Below are 12,630 nucleotides of genomic sequence, written 5' to 3' on the forward strand. Positions count from 1 at the left end.
AAAGAAAAGAGCATTCAGAGAGTATAAAAGTGGACGAGGTGACCTATCATTGTTTACTGATAAAAGAAGACTGTTGAAGAAAGCGATAAGGGATAGTAAAAAGCAAGTTGAATCTAGGTTGGCAGATAACATTGGCTCTGACCCAAAATCATTTTTTCGATACGTCAATAATGGATGTAAGGGGACAGTTGGCCCCCTCTCGATAGGAGGCTCAAAAGTAGAGAGCAATGTAGGCATGTGTAGTGCTTTCAATGACTTTTTCGCGTCGGTTTTTAATGGAGATAATGATATTCGATATACGGGTGTTGCATGGGGTAATAAAACGCTCAACGATATTCAAGTGGAAGACGTGGAGGTCCTAAATCTTCTAAGAAATGTATGTGCAAGCAAAGCACCAGGACCAGATGATATCTATCCCAGGGTTCTCAGGGAAGGTGCTAATGAATTGTTGGGGCCAGTCGCACAGATATACAGGAGTAGTGTTGCTGAGGGTATCGTCCCGAGAGATTGGAAACTGGCTAACGTTGTTCCGATATTTAAGAAGGGTAGTAGAGAAGTGGTGTCTAATTATCGTCCAGTGAGTTTGACGAGCTCCCTCTCGAAAATTTTGGAAATTATCATCAAAAGGCAGTTTGTGAAGTGGATAGACGAGAATAATGTATTGTCGGATAATCAGCATGGGTTCAGGAAGGGGAAGTCATGTGTAACTAACCTCCTTTGCTTCTATGATTACGTGACTAAGGCTTTGGGTAAGAGCAAAAATGTCGACGTTGTTTACCTTGATTTCCAGAAGGCATTCGATCGGGTCCAACATGGCAAACTCTTGAAGCGTTTACACGAGATTGGAATAGGGGGCAACTTGCTGAATTGGATAGAATCGTGGTTAAGAGATAGGTCACAACGAGTTATGGTGAACGGGGAATTCTCTGGTTGGACAGACGTCACAAGTGGAGTTCCTCAGGGAAGTGTCCTTGGCCCCATACTTTTTTCACTTTTTATCGACAAACTCGATCAGGGTATCGATGGAATTACTAGCAAATTCGCAGATGATGTGAAGCTAATGGGGGTAATCGGAAATGAAAGCGATAGGGAGTTGCTCCAGACCAACTTAAACAAGATTGCAGCATGGGCAAATGAATGGAGCATGACGTTTAGCGTAGATAAGTGCATGGTCGCTCATTTTGGTTCGAACAACCCACGGTTCTCTTACGAGTTGAATGGTGTCACTATCCCGGATGCAACTAGAGTCACCGATTTGGGAATTCTCATTGACGAGCGACTTAAGTTTTCTGAACATTGTTCAGCGGTTGTCAAAAAATCGAATAGAATGCTTGGTCTCATTTTCAAAAAGGTCTCTTCGCGTTCTCCTAAAGTCATTCTTCCGCTTTTTCGAGGCTTAGTTCGTCCTGGACTGGAGTATGCTGTAAGGTTTTGGAGACCATACCTACAGAGGGACATAGACTTGGTTGAAGGGGTGCAGAGAAGAGCTACGCGTGTCCTTATTGGCACACAGGGCTTGAGTTATGAAGAAAGACTTCATTTTTTGAATATGTTTACATTGGATGAACGCAGGTGTCGAGGAGATATGATCGAAGTGTTCAAAATTTTCAATGGGATGGATAGGATGGACCATGAACTTTTAGTACACCGCCAATCGACTGCTTTTACAAGGGGACACCAGTATCGATTGGTGAGGGACAATGCAAGGTTATGGTGTCGCAGGGAATTTTTCTCCAATAGGGTTGTTAATAAATGGAATAGCTTACCCCCGGAGGTAGTAAATTGTAACACAATTGACACGTTTAAAAAGAAATACGATAAACATGTTGGGGTAAATCGAGAAGCTATCCATTCTTAGAATAAGACAACCATAATATTCTTTATGGGCATTGTATAATATTTTATCATGTGTATATATTGTTTGTAATTTGTGTTAATTGCATTTTTAATTGGGTTGCTGTATTTTTGAAACATATGACAACCATATTTTTATGGGCATCTTTTTATCAGCCACCTCGTTGGGCATTTTGCCTGTTGTGGCGTTGTATTTGTATTTGTATTTGTATTTGTATATACGTTTGTAACCTGAATCAAGATTTTAAGTCATTTAAGCCCTATATACGGTACATGGTTTCCAGAAAAATCTGCTCGATCATTTTCAGACTTCCCCAACAAAAACGTTTTTTTTTCCAATTTCTCTAACCATACGAAACTGAAAAAATTCAGATTTGCCCAGACTAAACTGCAAAAATTTCCCCGACGTTCACTGACAAAAACAAAAAACTTCCCTAACTAGAACTCAAAAAATTTGACTTTCCCTTATCGAAACTGAAAAATTTCCCTCACCAAAACTGGAAACATTCCCTAACTTTCTTAGAGAAAAACTCAAAAATTTCCTTTACTTTTCTCTGACTAAAACTCAAAAATTTCCTTTTTTTCTGACCGAAACTCAAAAATTTCCCTTTTTTCTGACCGAAACTCGAAAATTTCTCTAACCAAAACTGAAAAATTTCCCTGACCATTTCTGACAGACTTCGGAAATTTTCCTTATTCCAGACCAAACTGAGAAATGTTCCCGATTTTCACTGACCCAAACTCAAAACCTTCTCTGATTTTCTGTGACTAGAACCCAAAACCTTCTCTGATTTTCTGTGACTAGAACCCAAAACCTTCTCTGATTTTCTGTGACTAGAACCCAAAACATTTCCTGACTTTCTCTGACCGAAACTGAAAAAATTCTATGACTTCCCAAAAAAAAACTATGCAATTTCACTGACGTTTCCCTGACCATAACTTAAACATAACCCTCTATGACTTCTCTAGAATAAAACTCCGGAAGAAAAATATAATCCAAAATCCTAACATTCCAAATGTTTTTGAACTTCCGATTTTTCCCTCGTTTCCATCCAATATTTGCAATATTTACACATTTCTCTTATTTTTGATTAAAATTTTAAACTTTCCCTGACAACTTTTCCTTCCACTGAACGTCCATCTCGCTAGGTATCCCGCAACATACGCTACGTCAGGCACCCCACCTCGCATATAATAATGCTTCTACATAAACAGTTGATACAGATGTGGTTGAATCGTTCATTCTCAGATCAACTAAGGTTTTCCGATTTTAATTGGAATTACCTCGAAATGGCCGATTTCGCTCGGATTTTTTATACATTATTGAAATAGCTGAACTCGGGCATCATTTTTTTAAATATTAGGAAACATTCTTGTGTATGTATTATAGAGCTTTGGTGCTACTCCGCTGCCTTCTTTCAGACCCATAAGAGGCTTTTTGGGCATGTTTAACCTAATACCCGGGGTGATTATAGCATTCGTTTGCTTTTTTCTAAATGTAAAAGCCTTCGACTCAAGTTCTCCGCGAAAAAGAGTTGGAAAAAAAAAAAAAATATATATATATATATATATATATTTTTTTTTTAAATACTCACACACACGCGCGCGCGCACACACACACACACATATATATAAAGACTCTATTTTGATACAGCTGAAGAGGATGAAAAGCAAAAATAAAAACCTCTTGGACTGAAAAGTGGAATAAACAGAGAAGGAATTTTTTTTTTACTGTTTTCTTTTTGCTGCTTTTAAAAATAACGAAAAGAAACCGAAATCCATGAGAAAAAAGTGCAGGGAAGCTTACGGTAAAGTTCGATTTCTGCTTTACCGATAAATCATGGACGCATGAGCTGAATGGCGGAGCCAGGAAAAAAAAAAAGAGGAGAAAGAGCTGAGAGAAACGTTTATATATATATATTTTCTGGTGCTCACCTGTCACCCTCAGTCGCTGAGCTGCAACCAAAACTTCTTTGTCGTCTACTTGGAAAAGAGTTTCTCCGCGTCTATTTTTGATAGAAAACTTTTCTGCAAAAGACTCTACCGAGTTTGGACCTGGGAAAAAAAATAAATAAAAACAGAATCAAGCGTTAGGTTCCATAAAGCATTGCATCAAGGATTGAGTTTTCGTGAAGAGCTTGAGCTTTCCAAGTCTATCAATGAAAACACATCAACCTATTCTTATAGCCATTCATGAGAAATCCTCATTAATAAAAGGGTAGCCTATCCATTGAAAAGCGTTGTGAAATACAATTATTATGAGGTTAAAGTTAACAAAATTTTAAACAGGAAATTTCACATCAACAACTAAGAAAAAATGCATTTTACTCTTTTCATACTGCTCCTTTTTTTGTTAATGTACAAATATCCAGTGATTGCACTGCTCAACAATATAATACAGAGGCAGGCACAAAACATTTCTTTTCTTTCAACCTGCATGGTAGTGTGATGTGCTAAGTAGAGCTAGTAGCCTTCCTTAACTCAGCGATAAGCTCCCCGGGTGTCTCAAGGAGGCTACTGCACACTCAGCGAAGCACACTACTGTGAGTGTTATTCTAAAAAAAAAGAATTTCTCTGGTGCATAGTTTAGTACTCGCCCAGATAGCAAGAGAACCAGGGTTCCCGAAGGAGTCTACTAACGCTTCTTTTTAAAGATGAATTAGGTATTTATACCCATTAAGTCTCTTTCCTTGACGTGTTGAAGTCTGAGGAAAATAACATCTATATGCACTGATTATGTTTGCTGCACACAGGTTCAGACGAAACGTCTAGATATTTAAATTCCATCCGATCATGGATCCTAAGCCCTGTTATTTTCTTTCATCCATCTTTAACCTAATTAGTACTTCCAGTATAATTTCATTGCCAACATTTCGTGACATTTTCGGCTGATTTATTTGCCACTCAAAATACATGGAGTATATCGTTTGGGAATCAATAAATTAACTAATTCCTGCACGAGAGATTCATTAACGAAATTGAGATAGCGCCTGGATCTTTTTAGTTAAAATTTTAAATATAAAAATGTTTCGTAAGTAAAATGAGACAGATATTGAAAACTGGGAGATAAATTGAAGATCTATTTGAATATTTACCAAAAATACCCATGAATTGTAGAATTTGATTCAAAATCTGTAGGCAGTGATGCTCACTATTCGGCTGACCATGTGTTAACATTCAAATGAAAAATGGGCAAAATATTTTTACAATCGTATTACTGATAGATAAATATTACACAAATATATTATATATTTATAATTTTTTCATACTTTGTTTTGTAAAAAGTGGTAGGAAAAAGAAATATGGGGGCATATGAATTTAAATATTAGTTCCTCTAGCATTTTTGACAAAGAAGTTTAAGTTTTTATGACTATCCAAAAATGAAAATTCTGGAAAAATTTTTATCGATCCGAATTTTTTTTTTCTCATGATCATGAACAGGAAAATATTTTTTTAAATAGGAAAAAAGCTCTATATTTTTCTATTTTGTAATTTTTTGTCACATGGTACAAGAGGTTTGTCAAAATCCTAATTACTAGTTATTTTAATCAAATTGAGTTAATTTATTTACATTAGTTAAAAAAGTTAATTAATATTGGAAATTTACTTTAATTACAAAGAAAAACGTACTAAATCGTTGTACAATATTTTGGACAAAATATATCTCAAATATGTTATTTAAGTAACGAGATATACATGTTACCGGCAAAGTATGAAATCCAGGCATTCTATAGAATGCCTAGGCATTCTATACAATGCCTGGTCGTTTCAGGCAAAGTATGAAATACCGGTTTTATTCTATACTTTGCCTAGGCATTCTATAGAATGACTAGTCATTCTATAGAATGCCTAAACACAAGTATGAAATATCTTCTTCCAACAAATCTCTTTAGGGGCGGTATAAAATATTACATAAAATTAAAATTTCACAGAATTTTCGTCATTTTTCCCCTGAAACGTTTCCCTTTCGCTCTCGTGGAAAAGGATCTGATGAGGAGCGGTATAAAATATTACAATTTCGTCGCATTAAAATTTCACAGAATTTTTGCCATTTTTTCCCGGAAACATTTCCCTTTTCGCTCTCGTGAAAAAGGATCTGTTGAGGGGCGGTATAAAATATTACAATTTCGTCGCATTAAAATTTCACAGAATTTTTGCCATTTTTTCCCGGAAACGTTTCCCTTTTCGCTCTCGTGAAAAAGGATCTGTTGAGGGGCGGTATAAAATATTACAATTTCGTCGCATTAAAATTTCACAGAGTTTTCGTCATTTTTTCCCTGAAACGTTTCCGTTTCGCTCTCGTGAAAAAGGATCTGTTGAGGGGCGGTATAAAATATTACAATTTCGTCGCATTAAAATTTCACAGAATTTTCGCCATTTATTCCCGGAAACGTTTCCCTTTTCGCTCTCGTGAAAAAGGATCTGTTGAGGGGCGGTATAAAATATTACAATTTCGTCGCATTAAAATTTCACAGAGTTTTCGTCATTTTTTCCCTGAAACGTTTCCGTTTCGCTCTCGTGAAAAAGGATCTGTTGAGGGGCGGTATAAAATATTACAATTTCGTCGCATTAAAATTTCACAGAATTTTTGCCATTTTTTCCCGGAAACGTTTCCCTTTTCGCTCTCGTGAAAAAGGATCTGTTGAGGGGCGGTATAAAATATTACAATTTCGTCGCATTAAAATTTCACAGAGTTTTCGTCATTTTTTCCCTGAAACGTTTCCGTTTCGCTCTCGTGAAAAAGGATCTGTTGAGGGGTGGTATAAAATATTACAATTTCATCGAATTAAAATTTCACAGAATTTTCGCCATTTTTTCCCGGAAACGTTTCCCTTTTCGCTCTCGTGAAAAAGGATCTGTTGAGGGGTGGTATAAAATATTACAATTTCGTCGCATTAAAATTTCACAGAATTTTCGCCATTTATTCCCGGAAACGTTTCCGTTTCGCTCGCGTGAAAAAGGATCTGTTGAGGGGCGGTATAAAATATTACAATTTCATCGAATTAAAATTTCACAGAATTTTCGCCATTTTTTCCCGGAAACGTTTCCGTTTCGCTCTCGTGAAAAAGGATCTGTTGAGGGGTGGTATAAAATATTATAATTTCGTCGCATTAAAATTTCACAGAATTTTCGCCATTTATTCCCGGAAACGTTTCCCTTTCGCTCGCGTGAAAAAGGATCTGTTGAGGGGCGGTATAAAATATTACAATTTCATCGAATTAAAATTTCACAGAATTTTCGTCATTTTTTCCCGGAAACATTTCCGTTTCGCTTTCTTGAGAAGGGATCCCTTGAAGGGCGGTGTCGTCAAATTAAACTTTCGCACAGTTTTCAATTTCAAACGTTTTCCTTTAGCTCTCTTGAAATGGAATCCCTTGAGGGACGGTGTCGTCAAATTAAATTTTCAAACAGTTTTCTTCGATTTTTCCGGGAAACGTCTGGCTCTCTGGAAAAGGGATCTGTTTATAGGGGTGGTATAAAATATTCAATTTATACGATTACAATTTAATATAATTTTTCTTAATTTTTTTTCTGTAAACTTTTCCTTTGGCTTTCTTGACAAGGGATCTGTGGATGGACGATATTAAATGTCACATTTTCGTCAAATTAAAATTCATTCGTCAAAATAAATCACAACTGAATTTAACCGGGTAATTTCTTTTTGGAATTTCAAATCGGATACGGACAACAACATTTTATCGCTTTCGGACGTTTTTCGTGGAATATGTTACTGTAAACAAAATGGCATAAATCTGTAATTACGCATAATCGCCGGATTTATATCGATTACTATGGATAATCACTGATCAAAACGGATGAAATTATTGTGCATAATAACCGGCGATTATGCATAATCACCAGATTTATCATAATTACTGTATTTTATACATGGCATCAACCTGTAAATGCTGTCAAAATTAGTGCTCAATGATAACAATTCTGAAAAGTGCCCCGCGACGTAAAAAATTTTGGAACCAGTTTTCTATCACTTTGGTCCCTCCCCATGAAATGAAAGTGATCCCCCCTTGACCTTGGAATGAAATTTCTGGCTAGGGGCCTGATGAGACACATAACGTCAATTATTTCACCACTGACGTAAGCTCCCAAAGCTGAGGTAAATGATTTCATTGCTATCCAAAGAATTCACGTAATTTTGGTAGATTGTAAAAACCGTGTCACTAAGTTTTATTGCACATTTAGGCTAACCAAATTTCTTCGAGAAAAATACCGGAACTCAGGATTTCAAATACGGGTGAAATACGGAACATCGCCAATCATCGCCATAACTGCCGCCGAATGTAAACAAAGTTGCCAACTTTTGCAGAAATCACTAAAAAACACCAATGGCAGGAATAAAAACATTACTCTGAGAGAATTGCAGTGGACAAAACTGGATTCCACGAAGTACATTGTAAAATAACGAAATAAAACGTTTGAAGGGGCAAACAATTAAATCAACGTTTAGTATTTGCCGTCTTGCAGTGGAGTAGTTTGGAAGCTAGCGTTTTACTGTGGAAGTGTTGGTTCGAACCCTGATTCTCTCGGGCATGGATGTTTATTAACATTAACAAATTCCCTGGACAGATCATACAGGATCATACAGAACATATTTGAGGATCACTTTATCAAGAAAGTAAAAAAGCCATGACGTATGTGAGGTGAATATTCTTATTCATAGTTGTAATTATAGTGATATAATTTATGCGTCGAAATATAATTTCAATAGTTGATTTTAATAAAGTATATCCATAATAAAACTATAACCATCTAAAAGTAGGTTTTGTAGATTCTTCAATGTAGAACATTCGCGACAAACCACGGCATTCTTGCAAAAAAGTCGGGACAGCCAAAATAAAGTGAAAATGTCCCTGGAATGTCCCGGGAAATGCGTGACATATGTGTCATATGCATAAGGTCACCACAAAACGTTTGCTAAAAAGGCCTATATTTTGCTATTTATCTTTTATTTTCACCGTCCCGAATTTGTTTTTCAAAATGTCCCGTATTTGTTTTTCAAAATGTCCCGTATTTTCGACTAAACTCACTTGACTCACTGAAACTTGACTGAAAACGTGGAGGAAGATAGTTTTAATTTCTTACAAATCACGGTACGATTAATTATGATTGTAAACATAAACGTTTGTGTCGTATATTTGTGACGTGTTTCTTTTTTACATAACAAAAACAAGACATTTAAAAAAAAATATCAATAACATAACATTTATTTCGTGAAATACATTTTTATTTACTGCAATTTATTGTAGTCCTTCTTCGTACATACCCATCAGCATTTCTTTCCCATCAATTTTAACCATAATTAGCAATTTTTCAACATTTGACAATTTTTTGAGAGATAGAATAGCAATAAGCAGGGTGACCATACATCCCGTATTTCTCGGGACAGTCCCGGTTTTTTTCTGTTTTTTTGCTGTCCCGACTTTTTTGCAGAAATGTCCCGAGTTTTCAAATATTTTCAACGAAGTCAACTTGGCTTTTTATTCTTCAAATCAACGATTAAAATTATCTTTCCACCTTAGAAATTACATCACGATAATGAGGCTTTTGGAATAGATATCATAATCATCATCAGCATTGGCGCACTCAAAGGGGGGGAAGGGGTTCTAACCACCCCCCTCCCCGAGCCAAGATTATAGTGTTATTTTACAGGAAAAAAGGTAAAACTCCCTCAGAGGGTAAACAAGTTTCAAATCCCCCCTCGAGAAAATTCTGCGTACGCCTATGATCATCAGTATCACTTGGAGGGACAAGCACAGCATGTTTTTCCCATGGAAATCAATGTTAAAATTGCCGAATTTACCGTAGAAATGTGGATATTTAGTAGGGTTTTCCGCCTCATCAATAATTTTAAAAGTTGAACTGAATTCTCGATTTTCGAAAAATTGAGTTCGCTTAGAAATATGAAGCACAGAAAATTAAATATAAAATAATTAGCCGGACCTACTTTTGAGTTAGATATTCATGCAATAACATTTACTTATATCTTCTCAAGCACAAAAATGAGAATTAATACTTCTGTATTGTTTTATAATATTCAATATCATCAATCTATATAGTTTAGGATGTTTTGAAGTTAATTATGGGCCCATAAATTACACTGAAGAAATTCCGCAGCTTTAATCAAGCATTTTTTGAAGCAAAAGCAGGCAAATCCATAACTTGATCTTCAAGAAAATTTTCGAAATATCTAGCACCCATCAAAAACAATTCATTTCTACGTTTCTTTAATTTTGATTTATGTCTTTCACGAGTTGCGCAGGAAGTCGCCATATTGGTTACCATGTATGTCCCTCCAGAAAAAGGAAAATATAACGTGATTCAAAAAGCCTCATTAAGAGACTAAAAACAAGAATATTCATCTCACACATTTGTCATGTTTTTTTTTAATTCACTGTAATTTGAAGTGGCACTTTATTTCTCGCGATTGGCGAATTTTCTGTGATTTTAGCACGAGTTAACAACTTCGCTTACTTTTGGCATCATTTAGCGATAATTGACATTGTCCCGCATTTTCCCGTATTTCGAATCCCAATTTCACGTATTTTTCTCGAGCAAATATGGTCGGCCTAACAATAAGCAATTCTTTACTTAGGATCTCTATCTCCCGTATTTCCACCGATAAAATACGGTAAACCTACGTATACCAATTTGTTTTCCGTGACCGACATACCACGGTCACTTTCCCTCGAATAGATGAGTTAACGGGCGCTTTATACATTATATTTTTTGTTCATAAATGCGTAGATGAAAATTTCTGTTACTTCAAGACAAAATGATATCGCATAATCCGCATTTGCAAGTTCCATTTATCAATGATGAAATATTAACAGTAGGAAGACGAAACGGGGGTCTTTTTGACCTTGCACGCTGTTTAAGCTTACATATCTCTGCTAAGAATAAACGAACCACCTGGAATTTCTGGACTTTTCCTGAATTAGCATGTTCTTATTGTATACCAAAGCTTCCTTTCGTTATCTTTTTTAACAACGAAGCTACGAGCGGATATACCTAGAAAGACCGAGGCGGGGTCATAGTGACTCTTTCTTATATTCTAGCACATTATGCGGTAAATACTACTATCGTCGTCACAATTGATTTCTAAGTAGGTTATAATCCTTCTGAAAGTCTTTTTTGCATTTGACCTTGTGTGTGACCTTTCTTTTCCTCTCATTCTTATCTGCAAGTGTCGTCAGCAGGTGTGTCATTTTTGGTTTTTGTCAAGCATTCTTGCCATATTATCCGTTAAATTGTTTATTCTTGGACGTAGAAAATTTGAGTGCATGTGATCTTTTCAAACAGTTAGTTTAGAACATAGTTTCCCAAACTTTTTGTTCCACCGCCCCCTTTTTCAGATAAATTTTTCCCTCACCCCCCCCCCAACTCAAGCGAACCCATAGGATCCTCTGTTATACCCGTGGCTTCTATCGCCCCCTTGGCCCTTTCTATCGCCCACCAGGAGGCGATATTGCCCACTTTGGGAAACATTGGTTTAAAATGACGAGAAAACGTATATTTACTGAAGAAATACTCCAGGAGATGTAAAGATTAGATGAGAGAAACTCTGGAAGCAGTTATGATAAAAGTGCAGAAGAGCATAGATCTACCCTATGTCGAACTGTAGTGAAGAAAGTAGCGGTTCTGATGACGAAGATTTAAATCAATATAAAATTATTTCTCGGGCACGGTAGCCCAGGTCGATAAGATACTCGCCTAAAGTACCAAAGGATGTTTAGAGGTGTCGCGAGTTCGATACCCGGTTCGTCTTTGTCAGAAAACTTTCCTGACACAGGGGTACAACAGACACGGCGATTTGACTGCAGAAAAAATTGCTACCGCAGGAAGTTCCCCATTGAGGAGTTAGTGCACCAAATTCTCGATGATGAGCATTGAAACACGCTTGCCGTTCGGAATCGGCAATAAATTGTAGGTCCCGGTCTAATTAGATCTCGTGTGCAGAAAATGACCGTGGTGTGACTCATTATAACTCGTTAAAGCCACAGAAATGATCTAAGAAAATGCAGCAGATGGGAGCATATGGAAAATCATAGAACCTTCATCAACTTTAGGATGTCGGGGATCGCAAAATATATTGAGAGAAAATCAAGGCCCCACATTTTATGCGTTCAAAAAACATAAATGAAAGTGTTCTGGGTTCGTGACGCCTTATTTTCTGCGACAAAATGATTCGACATATATATGGGCTTCAGAGGCTTCAGAAGCTGAAGCCCATCCTCGTCTGAATGAAACTTCTTGGTCAGTTTCTTTGCTTGAACTGGATGCAACGATAACCATTATGTATGCAAGAGGTGCAAAAAACTTCCTCCTGAATTCATTGTGGTCGTCGAGATTTGGGGTCCCCTATTTTTTCCCCAAACAATGACAAGACATCGTTTCAAAGAAATTTTGAAATTCATGCGATTCGATCTGAAATCTGAAAGGTCTGAAATATTAAAAACTGACCAATTTTCTCTTGCATGTTCACTATGGATTTCATTCATAGAATACAGTGTGACTTGCTACAAACCAGGGCCCAATCTAACTATGGACGAACAACTTCTACCCTCAAAAGCAAGATGTCCATTTACACAGTATATCCAAAGTAATCCTGATAAATTTGGGATAAAATTCTGGCTTGCCTGCGTTCATTCCAAATATATTCTGAATGGACAGAAAATCAGTTTCGATTACACTGGGGCAGATAATACCAGACCAGCAAATCAACTTGTCTATGAACATGTAATTCGAAACAAAACAACA

General features: G+C 36.6%; 1 protein-coding gene across 3 annotated transcripts in view; it reads right to left on the minus strand.

The window, feature by feature from the left end:
- The window catches only part of LOC149069499 (delta-sarcoglycan-like), a 148,347-nt gene that overhangs the window by 20,982 nt on the left and 114,735 nt on the right, over positions 1–12,630 (minus strand). For all 3 annotated transcript variants that reach the window (XM_089249543.1, XM_089249542.1, XM_089249545.1), the window contains one exon: positions 3,790–3,909. In XM_089249543.1, coding sequence (XP_089105669.1) covers positions 3,790–3,909 — 120 coding nt within the window. The remainder of the gene's footprint in view (positions 1–3,789; positions 3,910–12,630) is intronic.

Source organism: Pholcus phalangioides, unplaced genomic scaffold (genome assembly GCF_987345545.1).
Source record: "Pholcus phalangioides strain wild (caught in Gottingen) unplaced genomic scaffold, Ppha-v1.0 ptg000022l_1, whole genome shotgun sequence".
Lineage (NCBI taxonomy): Eukaryota > Metazoa > Arthropoda > Arachnida > Araneae > Pholcidae > Pholcus > Pholcus phalangioides.